This window comes from Dasypus novemcinctus, chromosome 18, assembly GCF_030445035.2.
Source record: "Dasypus novemcinctus isolate mDasNov1 chromosome 18, mDasNov1.1.hap2, whole genome shotgun sequence".
NCBI classification, from domain to species: Eukaryota; Metazoa; Chordata; class Mammalia; order Cingulata; family Dasypodidae; genus Dasypus; species Dasypus novemcinctus.
This window is the reverse complement of record NC_080690.1, coordinates 34,936,014-34,950,030: the sequence shown is the minus strand read 5'-3', so window position 1 is coordinate 34,950,030 and position 14,017 is coordinate 34,936,014. Positions and strand designations below refer to the sequence as shown.

At 54.0% G+C, this 14,017-nt stretch overlaps 1 protein-coding gene across 1 annotated transcript; it reads right to left on the bottom strand.

Moving 5' to 3' along the window:
* Positions 1 to 9,542: 9,542 nt before the first annotated feature.
* Positions 9,543 to 13,278, bottom strand: LOC101411563 (ral guanine nucleotide dissociation stimulator-like). The gene is made up of 7 exons (XM_071208985.1): positions 13,267 to 13,278; positions 13,103 to 13,224; positions 12,824 to 12,922; positions 12,301 to 12,496; positions 11,891 to 12,106; positions 10,481 to 10,595; positions 9,543 to 9,983 (listed from the first exon to the last, which is right to left on the bottom strand). The coding sequence occupies exons 1-7, from the start codon at positions 13,276 to 13,278 to the stop codon at positions 9,811 to 9,813; spliced, it is 933 nt and encodes a 310-aa protein (XP_071065086.1). The 3' UTR covers positions 9,543 to 9,810.
* Between the last annotated feature and the right edge of the window lie 739 nt (positions 13,279 to 14,017).

Genomic DNA, 14,017 nt, shown 5'->3' with positions numbered 1-14,017 from the left:
TAATAAATATATCACACCCACTCCAACACGTCCCCACAAGAATAATGTTTTTTGCATTTCAATTCAAGCCCAGGACACCTGAGGACATCAGGAGGTACTTCACAGGTATAGGATTCCAGAGTGAAGTCTCTTACACACACAGAAATCTCCAAGCACACAAATCTCAGGTGAAAGCCAGTAAGTGGGAGGCTCTGAGAACCTTAATTAAAAGATCAATCAATTTTTCTGAGGTAAAATAACTCAACTCAGAATCTTACAGTGTGCATTAAAAGAATTCATGATCTATTCTCTCTGTTTGGTTAGAATTCAAAGAACTGAAGCACACAGTTCTGTATCTAAGGAACAAAAAGAAACAATAGACATTCATGAGGAAAAGGTAACTAAACCTGACCAATATTTCCCTCTCCTCCTTTTTTAGAATCTATCTTTAAGGGGAAGTTGTTGTGAGATACGACTCAGAAATTTAGATTTCCCAACAACTGTACAAAATTTTTCTGAGTATCTTAGGAATGAACCAATTCTTAGCATTCTTTCTCTTTCCCTGACCTAGAATGAGTTGTCCATCTGTCTACTCTCTTACCAAACTCCACCCTTCTAGACTTGGGGTCAGTAAACTTTGTAAAGGGTCAGGTAGTAAATATTTTCTGCTTTGTAGGCTGCATGGTCCCTGTTGTGACTATTCAACTCTGAGGATGTTATGCAAAAGTGGCCATAGATAACATACAAACAAATGAGAGTGTATTTATGGACACTTACTCGATACCCAAAACTGTTTGTGGAAGAAGAACTAAGAGATGGAGACCATGGAAACGATATTGTCCTGTATGGGTATTAGAAGGAAGAATGTGCAATAGTTAATAGCATCACTTTGGAGTAAAAAAGACCTGGGTTTAAATCCCAGCTCCTCTATTTACTGGCTTGGCCCTGGGAAAATAACTGAACATCAGGTTGCTTCTGTCTGCAAGAAATAAAAGCATACACATAGTAGCTTAAACATTACAGGTATTTATTGTCTCATTTATTGAGAAACCTGGAGGTAGTGGTTCCAAGGCTGGTACAATGGCTCAACAATATCACTGAGGTCACACATTCTATCTCCTAATCTGACTTCCTGAGCAGTTAGATTTTCATCTTCATGTTTTGTCATCTTGCACTTAAGAATGGCGACCATCACATCCATGTTTAAGCCACAAGAAGAGTGCAGAGAAAGTGTCCGCGCAGTTTCTTCTTAAATTACTCCCTTTTATCAGGAAGCCAAATAGAACCCTCTAGAACAATCTAAGCAGATATCAGTTTATGTTCTCATTGTCCAGACCTGGGTTACATGGCCACCCCAGTCATATGGGAGGCCAGTCTTTACGGTGGGAAGCTGCAGAGGGGAAGAGAGTTGGGAATGGTTTGGGGCAACTATTAGCAATGTCCATCTCACAGACTGCTATGAGGACTGTAAGGTAAAAAGCATTGACCCATAAGCACTCAGTCAATTGCAGCTGATTTATCATTAGGACTAGTGTAAATACTAGATACAATCCCCACACTGACTGTATGAAATCTTCAAGTTCTCAGATGAAGTTAGAAAGCCTCATACTCTTATTTTTGCAATACCCATAATTATTACATATACTTAAGGTGAATGAAGATTGGAGAGGAATAGTGCATGTGTGCATGCATATCTGTGCATGACATTGAGCTATTGATTTATTTTATGGCGTTGCATATGTAAATGGATATATATACATATACACACATATATATGCATTAAGAATAAATGAGTAAATCCTGGTGACAAAAGAAATGTTCCACATTCTGCAAGTTAAATTAGATATCGCATTTCCCAGGCTTAAAACCTGAGTCATCTTTCCTCTCTCTTTCCCTCTCCCTAGTCAGTCAACGAGTACTGTAGATTCTGCAATACAATGTCTTTATTTGTTCTCTCATTTCCAGTGACCAAACTCAAACTTTATCACCCCTTGTCCAGGCAATTATCCTGCCTGAAAGTATTACCCTGCCTGTAGTTGTTTATAATTGCCCACCTTCAAAATAGCAATCCATTCTCACCTTCATGCCAGTCTTATCTTCCTGAAGCAAAGTTCTGACCAACTCTTTTTTTTGCTCAAAAACTTTAAATGGTAACCCATTGCCTACAAACCAAAGTCCAACTCCTCCCAAGTTATTCAAAGTGCTCTTTATCCAGCCCCCTTTTTGGTCTTCTCTTCTAACACATTAGCAACCCATTGCTCTCTGTTCTGTAAACCAGCCCCCCACTTTCTGCATCAATCTTAGTTCATACTTATCTCTGTTCTTCTTTATCCTACCTATGTGGATGATCTTAGCTACCATTTAATAGACACTAAAACTCTCTCTTCTAGAAGACTGCAGGGAGCCCAGAATTTTATGGACCATAATTTCTGCAAAACCATCTGATTAAATCAGTAAAACGATCAATAATTTCCCCTGTTGTTTTTCTATCCCCAAGACATTTATAAGTGCTGATAAGGGACTATTTAAAATTGGAATAGCCCAAAAAACAAGCAGGGAAGGAGACAGCTTATTCAGGCCAGCAGGCTCAGCAACTGGACTAGATGGAACGCGCCATCATGAGCTCAGCTTGGTTTGCCCCTCCATCATTATAGAGATGTTGAAAGGGCTTTCACATGGTAGAGGGGTGATGCATTCTTGCTCCTCCAAAGTGGGAAGGGATCCATTACATTTTGCATTAGCTACTACGCTGGATGTTCCATTTTGTGTTCAGTTAGTCCTCCCAACATCTCTGTGAGGTAGGCATTCTCATTTTCTCCATTTCCTAGCAGAGGTAAGAGATCCAGAAGCGATGAGTAAATTATTAAGTTCACAATGCTAGGATTCCAAACCAAGTCTGTCTGACTCCAAAATCTCCCAGTCTTTGCACTTATGCACATAACAGGCAAGTGACTAAATTTGGATCAGTTTTTATTATTGATGCTACAGAATACATTTGCGCAGGGGACAAGAAGCTGAGCCAGATGATCTCTGGAAGTACCTTCCAGTGGGAAGTCTCTAAGAACCCATGCTTGGAATGGGCAGGCACAAGAGAGCTCATTTTTACTCTAGCTGTTACTTCTCTCCATTTGGATCTGAAAATAAAACTCAAGTAGGGAAGCTCAGACATAACCCCTCATGTGACTTGAATTTTAATAAACTTTTTCACCATCAACCTCACTCCCACCTTTCAGCCATGCCATCTTTTAAAATTTCCCCATCATCTATTGTTTGCTATTGTATCAGGTTTATATGCCTAGTCCTTAAAGCCAGACTACAAAAACTAAACAGTAGTGGTCAGTTCTTTTCTCCTACTATAAGCTTGTATAACTTAGTTCTTGCTGTGTAATAGACCTCCACATAACTTAGTAGGATAGGTTGGCTGGGGTCTAACTAATCTAGACAGGGCTCAACTGGGCTTGATAACAGGACATGGGTTAGATTCAGGTCTGCTTCACATATTTCTCATTCTTCCAAGACCTACATCTAGAGTATGTCTTGCTTATGGCACTGGAAGAAGCAGAAGAGGATAAACCCGTTCACACAAGCACATTTAACCCTCTGAATCACATCCTCTATGTCCCATTGGCCCAAGTAAGTTACATGGCAATCCCAAGGTCAAGGAATGGGTAAGTTCACTCTGCCTATCATAAGGCCATAACAAAGGTGCAGATGTATGATACAACTGAAGGGGTGTGAAAAACATAGGATCCATAATTCAAGCCACCATATCATTTAACCAGACAGGTGCTGATTTTCAACTGCTTACTGGTTGTGTTTTTGAAAGGAGCAACCCGATGAAAACTAAAACCAGTCCTGCACTAGACACAGAGGTAGACACTTGGGTTACAGAGATATTTGAGTCATGTTCCTTGCCTCTAGAGCAAGGGTTCTTAACAAGGGGTTCATGAGCTTGAATTGAAATTTTTAAAAAAATGTTCTTGTGGGGGTGTGTTGGTGCAGGTGTGATATATTTATTAAATAATACACAGTATAGTATGAACTTAGTAAGGGGTCCATGGTTTTCACCTGACTGGCAAAGTGGTCCTTGGAACAAAAAAAGGTTAAGAACCCCTGCTCCAGAGGCTCAAGGTCAAGTGGAGAAGATAAAGAAGAAAAGCTAAAATATGTGGCATACTTATTATTTCTAGGCACGGTGCTAAATAAGCCCTTTAGAGCACATGACTGCATTTAGATAGGTCTTCTGAACATCCAGTTTTTATAGATGGTAAGACTGAGACCCAAAGAAGTTAAGGTAATTTGTCAAAAGTCACACAGCTGGAAAGCAGAAGAGCTAGTATTCAAATCTAGATTTAACCCCCAAATCCATGAACAGACAATTATAATACAGATAATAAGCAGCCAGTAAAGAACCATCAGCAGAGTAAGCGGAGGCCTGGGCAAGGGAGTGGAGATCACTAAAGGTTTCACGTGAAAGAAAACAAATGAGCTGGGTCTTGAAGCATAAGTAGAAATCCACCAGGAGTTTGGATAGGTGGAAAAGGCATGAGAAAAGCTCTGACAAGAGAGCAGGGTATGGTCCCATAGAGCCAGAGGATTGGGTACCACTGGATTGTAAAACAGGAAATGATGAGAAATGAAGTGGGTGAAGGAAGGCTCTGCATATCAGAAAAGGAGCATGGGCTTTGCCTTTACGGACTGGGAAGCCACCAAGGGGACTTAAGCAGATAGAAGCCGAATGCACTTGAATTCTAGAAAGAATGTTTTGGAGGCAATATGAGAAGACAGACACAAACGCTGTCAAGGCGAGGCAGGTACCACCCCCCTGAGAAGCCAGCCCACCAGGCCTGTGTAAACTGGAGAGAGCACGCTGCATCTGAAATGGTGTCACCTAACCCTGCTCAGCTCCAGCTGAGCAACATGAGATGGCCATGTTGTCAGAAATAGAGAGTTTGGTATTCCTTTTGATCTCCTGCTATCCAAATGTTGTCCAAACTCAAGAACCAAATGTAGAATCTCGTTTTCTAGCACTCACTCTGTATCTGAACTCTCACTGCCCTAAATCAGAGATTAGAAAGATTTGAATGGTGTGGGACTCTTGTATTAGCAGCCAGTTTAAGCATTTAAAAAATACTTGTCTATATACATATACATATATTTCAAATTTGGCAGCTGCTGCCATCACCGCAGCCACAGACAACCCTGTGTCTCACAGTTACGCAAACCACCTGGGAACCCTGAGCTGCTTCACACGCACTTGCTCTTTTTGGAAACAGTGAAGCCAGTTGCAAACTGTAGCCAAATACCAGCCTCCTCTAGATTTTCTCCCATTACTTGGTTTCTGAGACCCAGAATCATCCCCTGGAAGGAGGTGAGCAATGCAGTTTCAGTCTTCAAAAGCAAGCTGCAGACTCTGGGGACTCCATTCACCAGCCGAAAGTGTAACAGAAAGGAAAGGGAGCTGCCCTCCGGGTGGCTCAGCCCATGTGTTGCCAGTTTAACAACTACTTATAATTGGTTGTATCTCCCTATTGTTGGGTGGTCTCTTCTCTCTCTCTCTCTCTCTCTCTCTCTCTCTCTCTCTCTCTCTCTCTCTCTCTCTCTCTCTCTCTCTCTCTCTCTCTCTCTCTCTCTCTCTCTCTCTCTCCCCATCTCTGTCTTTTCCTGTTTTTCAGCTTCTGGCTCTATGTCCAAGATCCTTGGTCTCTAAAGACTTCAGCCTCTGGATAAGGAGGGGGATGATAAAGAGGAGGGAGAGGCGCTCAAGCCGTTGGACAGGAATGAGATCGAGATGGAGATGGAGATGCTTGACTCCGTGGACTGAAGGTTGGGGCTGCCCTAACCAGCAGAAGCTTGTGCCCAGGTTGAATGAAGAGCTCAGGACAAGCCCTGCCCCCTGCTGTCAGTGCAGTAGCCAGAAAAGCCCCGGCAGGGCCCTCTCCGAGAGCTGGGATCTCAACACTGGGAGCAACTGGGTCTGGCCCTGACTGTGACGTGATGCTTGATGCCCTCCTCCAAGCCCTGGGTGGAGGGGACATTCCTTGAAGGAAGGATGCCCTGGTTCAGTGCATCCACAAACCAGGCCACTGTCCAGCAGGCAGAGCCAGTTGTCACCATCGCTCTCTGGCTGAGAAAGGAAGAGCTGAAGCTGAAGATGCTGCAGCTAGGAAAGGGGCCACTCTTGGTTTGCATCTCCTTACACATGCGGCAGGGACACCCTGAGTGGCCTGGTCCATGACCATTGATGGTCAAAGACTGACCTTTGTTTGAATAACGTCTCTTTGGGCTTGCTTTGGCAAAGACCAGTGCTCAGCTGGAATTGTCCTTCAGTCCATTTTGCCAAAAGAGTCTTGAGGTCTCGGTGGGGGCCTTGGAGCCAGGGGAGAGTATCCTGTTGCCTTGGGGTCAAGGGATCTTGTGGCACTGTCATTTGACTCTCCACTCATCCATTCTGTGCTCCTCACTGGAAATGCTGGCGTGGTTCTAAGCAGCCTGATGCACTCGCCTTCTGTCGAGTGGGTGAGAGCACTGATTGGCCCAAAGCAGTGATCCCAAGGAAACTGCAGCCCTGGAGTTCATCCTTCTCTTTTCAAATAGAGAAGTTCCTGAAGGTCCCTTGGGACCTGGAGCAGGAAGGGGAGGAACAGAAGCTCCTGCTTCTAGGAGAAGCCCTAGCCCAGGAATCTTCCCAGACTGCGCTTCACCGGGGAAGTGGTCCGAGGCTGCCTTTGGCTCCTGGCCCTGAGACAAGCCCTGGAGGTTTCTGCCTGGGTAGGAAACCCTGTGGGGGGGCTGGGGGTGCTGGGCGTGGAGCCCTGGCTTGGAGGCCGCAACCCTTCCTTACACTCGGGACTCTGCCCAGCCCTGTGCCCCGGGCCAATTGCTCCCTCTCTCTCAGTGTCAGTTTCCCAATTTTATACATAAACTGTGTGAGCGTGCGCTCAGAGAGCACGGGCCAGCTCACCTCCCATGGATGGGGCGTGGGCGTATGGCTGGCACGCCTACCGCCCACACCCCGGGAGAGGACAGGACAGGGCACTCATCTGGGAAAATGCCCTCAGCCTCAGGCTTGGCCACTCCTTTCCTGCCCGTGGCTCTCCAGGTGGCTCCCGACTGCTGGCCTGCTGCTCGGCTCCAGGCAGGGACGTCCTCCCCCAGCCGCCCCGGGGTCGGGGCTCGTCACACCAGCCGCTGCCTGGCAGCCTCCCTGGCCGACGTGGCTCCCATCGGCAGGGCAGCGCCACGCTGCTGAATGTTCCCTCCTTGCTGCCCCGTTCCACTTCTGTTCTGGTGCTTGGGTAGGAGTGGGCAGGGAGAGTCTCTGGCAAGACCAAGCTCCACCCAGGGACCCACAGGTGTGAGCAGTGGGCTCCAGAGCTCTGCTCCCACCACAGGATCAGGGAGCATGAGCACCCGCAGGCCCTGGCCAGCTCAGTCTACCAGGGGGACTCTGCACGCAGAGCAGTGATGCCCACTGGTCGCTGCAGGACACACATGGGCGATGCATCCATGGCTCTGCTCACAGGCACCGGCCAATGCCATGTGCCACTGCCCTCCCCGTGCCTCCCGGGTCCCGTGGACCTTGGGGGCACCTGGAACACTGCCGGGTACGGGGGCCATGCTGCTGATGGGCTTGGTGGGCTTGGAGAGCCTGGAGAAGCTGGGGGTGAAGAGAGTGGGGGGGGGTTCTACCTGATATCTGGTCACCTCCCCACAGTCAAGGTGCCCAGTCAAGGCCGCCCACAGAGGACAGCCAGGAGCAGGGCACCTGGAGGCAGGCAGGTGAGTGTGGCCGACGATAAGGCCAGGTGGCCCCCTCCTCTTCCTCTTCAGCCTCCCGGCCCCTGTGTTTGCAGACGGGATCCCTGAACTGGATGTCCAGCCTGTCCCCAGCTGGTGTAGGAGAGGACGTGAGGGAGGCCAGGGAACCGAGCCCCACTACCAGGGCAGAACGAGTGTTGGGGGACAATGACTGGTATCATCGCAACCCTCTGGCAATCAGTGAATCTTTCCGTTTTAGAGGTGAGCATCCAGCACCAACAGCTCACGGTACCGCTGGAGCTAGAGACTCTGTTATTGACAGAGAAGATGCATTCGAGACCAATATTTCCTCAGGAAAGTGTACGATGAGAGTGTTGGACTTCCCTGATCACCAAGATGGAAGGGGCCTCTCGGCCCTCACCTAGGGCAGGCGGGAGGCTGGTGCAGGCTCCTGGACTCTGTGCTGAGCCAGAGCTTCAACCTTTAGCTCCCGGTCATGGGGAAGCCAGGCTAGAGTCCATGGGGAGCTCAGGACAGGGCCTGTCACCCCCTGGGCAGGGAGCAGCTCAGTGACTGAACGTGCCATGAGGGGAATCGGGGCAAGACTGTGCTCGTCGGTCTCAGCAGGCCATGACTTGCACCCCCTCCCGACAGGACCTGTCCACACCCCCGTGACATCAGCAAAGCCCGAGTTGTGGACCGATGGACGCAGCCCTCCCAGGGTCCCGCAAGCTCGAAGCGCTCAGAGCCAACCTCCTCCTGAGGCCAGGCAGCAGCCACGTGTCAGGGAGTACGGACTTCAGAGTACACGGCCCAACTTCCCCTCGACCCGCAGAAAAGGGTGTGTGGGGTCTCTGGTCGACAGGAAGGAGCGCTCTTGTCTTGGCATCGAGAGCTCCCGTGTGCTGCCGTAGGCCGTGGCCAGCAAGGAGAGCCCACAGGGAGCCCGTGCAGAGGCGGGGCCTGCCGGGGATTTTCCGGGGGAAGGACTTGCACAGGGAATGGCACAGCAGTGGGAAGCACTCGTTCACAGGGAGCAGTGGTGTGGGCACAAAGGAGACCCAGCTGGAGCCCGGGACGCTGCAGCTCAAATCCCCATCCCCGCCTCAGGAAAAGGAATTCTGGTGCCAGGGATGAGGATCGCAACGTAGGAAATCCAAGGTCAAGCGTGGATCGTGAGGCCCCTGAGGGGCACTGAGGAGGCCAGGTCTGCCTGCCCTTGGACTGGTGCCAAGAATCCTCCTCTTTTGCTCCTCTGTCCCTTTCCATTCCACATTCTCAGCTATGTTCTCATTCTTGCCCTACCTCCTGCTGCTGTCACCCTATGGTTTAGCCCTTGAAAACGACAAGTTCCTGTTTGGTGCACAAGCAAAGCCTCAGGCAAGACGCTGGAAAGGTTCCTTCTTCCTCCAAAGTGGTAGAAAGGCGGCAGCTGCCCTGCTGGGGCTCAGGAAACGGTCTTTGTGACTGGTCTGAAGCCCGACAGTCCTCCTGGGTGCTCTCGGCTCCCATGGGGTGGAACACCGAAACGCACCGAAACGCTCTCGGGTGTGGATTCCCGTGTTGGCTTCAGGAACCCAGGGAGGGGCAGCTGGCTCTTGACACTTCTCCCTTCTAAAATAAATGGATGACTCTGCAGGATTTCTCCTTTGATTGAGTACTGTGGGAGCCTGTATCTCATTTCGATTAACACAGGAAATACAAGAACCAAACTCAACTCCCAGGCTATAATGGAAACAAGAATTTAATAATAAAACCTTCACATCGAACATCTGCTAATGACAAAGGTAGATATTGCCCCTCCCCTTTAGATAGATAGTCTTTGTTGCTGTTAATTCTCAATTCAGTTCTTTGACAATCTCGCGCAGATACTCCCTCCGACTAGCCATGTTTCGAGTGGCAGGACAGGCCCAGGGGTGTGGGTGGAGTCTGGGGGTGGCCCAGACTGGCTGCTGGGGAGGGAAGCGCCTGCCTGGCCTGGCCCACGGTGGTTGGGGTCAGCAGAACGACTTGGCCTGGTGGTCCTGGAAGGGAAGGGGGCCCTGAGGCTGGGGGGGCAGCTGGGGCCAGTTACAGTTTTCCCTTTCGGAACCTGGGTCCCTTCTGCCGACTCCCCCGAAGGGCTGAGAGAGCCCTCTCCTTGACCTGGGCATCCAGGGGCGTGGTCTTCCTCAGAAGAAACCGATAATCACGCGAGGGCGCCATAGCGTAATACACGTTGGCGCCGTCCGGGATCTGCAGCGCTGGGGGGGTGGGGCAGAGGGGTGGTCAGCCGTGCTCCAGGGCACGGATGAACCCCACCCTCTGTGTCCCCACAAGAGCCGGCCTTGGCCGGGCACCTGACTTCCCCAGTCCAACTCCAGGACCACAGAGGAGCTGCCTGAACGACACCCTGAACGACCAGGGAAGGCTCTGCAGAGGCACAGCTGAAAGCAGGGGACCCTTGTTCCAAAAGCGACTCTGACTCCCACCTGCCAGCCTCAGAGTGGAGCTGTCATGAGGTGGTCTTGTCCCCCAAGCACCCCTGCCGCCTTCCCTGCTCGGGATTGCAGCGCTGAAACTGGCCTTCTCCAACCCAGCGCACGCCCCTGAGCCCAGCGCTCCCCGGGACCAGACTGCCGAGCCCACCGAGGGCAGCCCCGCATCGGGCCTCCTGAGCAGGGCCTCGCACCTTCGGCCTGGGGCAGTGCTGCCCCCCCCACCCCTGCGCCCCTGCCCTCTCCACTCGCCCCCGACTCACTTCCATCTCCTGAGATGATCTGCACCAGCTGGTAGTCCGCGGGTTGCTCCCCAGCCAGCTCGTGCTCTTCCAGGGCCTTGCGGATCACGGCTGGAGCCCTGTCTTGGTCAGTCACCTGCGGTGTGTCAACGACAGGTCTCAGGGCACGGGTCCTGGAGCTGGCTTCCCATAGCGCAGCTGCCAGAGACCCCAAGGAGGCCCCTCTGCTCGGGGCTAGGTCTACAGGGGCCTCCCTGTCTTCTCTTGCTCCCCTGGGGACACTCCACACAATGAGGGCTCTTTTCCAGTCATTCCTCACCCCATCTCCTACAAGAACCTGCACCTCTGTCTTGAGGGTGTTTCCAAGGGAGGGTCCAAATCCCCTGCCCTGCAGGCTGAACCCTGACCCCTGGCTCCTCAGCCTGCAGGACTGGTAGGGGCTCCCAGAGCCCAGGGACAAAGGGTGGCCTTGCAGTAGAGGGTGGGGACTGTGGAGTGATGTCAGGGCCTCTCTCTGTCCCTCCTCCCTCCCCATCACAGGAGATAGCTCGCCCTCGGGGAGGGCCCCTGCCCTGCGGCTGCCCCTCCAGGAGGCTTCTGCATAGCAGTGAACCCCCAGGCAGAACACACACGTCCAGTCCAAGCCCAGATGTCTGAGAGGAGGCTGGAAGACACCCTACAGACCGCAGGATGCCCTGGGCTCCAGGAGGCAGCTGTGCTCAGCAAGGTCTAGACCGCAGCTGCCTTGAGCACGAGGACCCAGGTGCAGGCAGGGCTCAGGCCAAGGGCCACTCAGTGACAGCTTAGAACAAGCACACCAGCTCCTGGCCACAAGACAAGTGCAGCCCGTTCGGCTGTGCACACCTTCAGCTCTGCAGCCTCTGGGCCATGGGGCAGGGGTGGCTCCATCTGCATGTCCATCTGGGATCTGGGCCCTGCTCATGCTTTCACGGCCACCGACCTGGGGCAGACCTCGTCCTCCCCTCTGGGTCACAGCAGCAACCCCTCCCTGGCCGGTGTCTCCACGCACCACCTCACAGTCCACTCTGAGGCCAAAGCTCTCCTGCTGTCCCTGCTCTGCTCTGACCCTTCAGGGGCTCCTGAGAAAGTCACGCTCTGTCCGCCAGCTCCAGGGCCTGATGGGACCCGGCTCCCAACACCTCTCTGACCCCAGCCCTTCCTCGACCCCTGCTCCTTCAGCCCTGGCCTCCTGGCTGCTCCTCGGCCCACCAAGCACACGCCTCCTCGGGCCTGCCTGTGTCCACCATCCTGAGCCCTGACCGCCATCGCACACACACTCTTCCTGCCCCTGGATGTGGCCGTCTCTCCTTTCCCAGCCACTGGCAAGTCTGCTCCAGGGCGGCAGGCAGGGACCACGGCACCGCTCAGGTGCCTATGGCCTGAGCCACCGCGGCCGCACACCCGGCTCACCAGGACGCTCTGGACCTTGTAGCCGCTGTCCTCGGCCAGGGCGACATGGACGAAGCAGCGGTCACCCACATGCCGTTTGTAGCGTGGCCGTGAGTCACGGCGCTTTTGGCTGGTCTGGGTGGCCCTGGCTTGGATGGAGGAGGAAGAGGACGTTCCTCCCGACGCTGACGTGACGGTGGAGCCGATCTGAGGTGATGCACAGGTCGACTGTCTCGGCTGTGAGGGACGGGAGGTCAGCAGAAGGCCAGGAGCCTCGGGGCAGCCCGGGCTGCTCGAGAAGCTCCAGGAGGCTCTAGAAGGTCTGGACGAGTCAACGGGTCTCCACCCCTCGTGGACACGGGGAGGGTCCAGCAGGCACAGGAGGGGCAGCGGGAGGGCGAGGGCCCCAGGGAGCAGGAGTGGGCAGTCACCTTCGCTTCCTGGCCGTCCTGGGCCTCCGGGATGTGGTCCAGGTGGATTTCCACCGCAGAGCCAGAGGAGCCAGCCACGGGTGTGTGAGGAGAATCTGCTGCATCCCCACTGCTCAGGTCAGGGCCACCCTGGAGCTGGACGCTGGAGTGGGCAGTGCTGCTGCTGCCGCTGGACTCAGGGTCGGGGCCCTGGCGGCTGGATGGAGGCTTGGCTTACCTTGGGTGCCTCCCCTGGCATGCCTACCAACCTCTACCCTGCTAAATCTGCACACAGCTAAGTCCTAGGTCCATCAAGAGGAGCCAGTGGGCCCCAACTGCCTCCGAGCTCACACAGCACCACCCCATTGCCCAGAGGAGGAAACAGGCCCAGGGATGGGGCGACTCTCCCAGCCCTAGGGCTAGTCGGGAGTGGAGCTGGGATCCTGGCGCTCAGTGGCAGCAGGCCCCCCCCCAGCCCACTCTCAGCCTGGAGCTCCCCTGAGCCCGGCCTGCCCACCCTTGCCTGCCCGCAAGGGGAACTTACTCTCTGCTCCAAGGCTCGCTGCCTTCCGGGGGCTGTTGGGCCTGGAAGCTCTCACTGGCCGACTCGGGTGGCAGCTCCCACTCACGAGACAGGAGGAGGCTACAGGACAGGTGACGGCTGTCAGGTTCCCAGGAGCCCCTGCTCGGGCTCCCTCCCGGGGTCCCCACAGCAGTTGGCATCCGTGTACCCCAGACTCCTCAGGCAGCAGGGCCTACACGGGCCCTGGAGCCACCAGGGTGCTCCCGCCCCCACTGGGGTCTGATGCCCCACTGGCCTCACCTGTCCTTCTGTCCAAGCTGCTCCACGGCCTCAAACCAGGCCCCGAAGCGCCCGTCGGGCACAAGGCAGTCGTAGCAGCAGCGCACCTGCAGCTTCTGCAGCTCGGCCACCAGCTCGTATTCCTGGGGTCAGACGGAGGAGGAGGCACTGCCGAGGCCCGAGGCCCGGGTGGGCATGCCCGGTGGGCCGGGGCCCAAGGGCTGCTTTGGCCCCTGGTTCAGCCCTCTCCTGCCTTCCCGGCTCTACCTGCCCTCAGGGCTGAGTTCACACAGCTCCTCCTCCAGGAAGTTGACCTTCCACCAGGTGAACTCCCACCCTCCCGAGGGAGGGGTCGGCCCTGTCTTCTCTCCTCCAACTCCCCAGCAGTCTTCCAGGAAGCTGCCTGTAGCCTGAGGGTGCCCTGCCAGGAGGCTCTCTCTTTTCCAACCCCCACCCCCTACCCCACCCCCGCACTGCTGGCCGAAGCTGCTCACCTTCCTCCTCTTCTCAAAATTCACCATGGTCCCCTGGAAGGCAGAGAGGTCACATCCGTCACCAGGGGGCCCCCAGCCATTGCCGTGCCCATCGCCCCTGAGTCCTTGTCGCGCGGCATGACTGCGGGTTCCACAGGCACAGGGCGGCCCAGACCGGGCATGGACCCAGGCAGGCTTGTTGGTGCAGGAGTGGGGCCTGCGAGGGGAGCCCCAGAGCCCGCCCGGCCCAGCCTCTGACCACAGTGGAGACGCCCCCGGACCAGCCTGCGCGCACTCTGCTGCCACAAGTCCACAGCACCCAGCTCCAGGGCGGCCAGCAGGCTCTCGGGAGACGCAGTGTGCCCACTGCTCAGTGCTCGGGGCTCGGGCCGGCCTCTCCTCCCAAGCCTCAGGGACCCTTTCCCACACGGCCCCGGCCCCCAGGCTCACTCACATCCAGAAA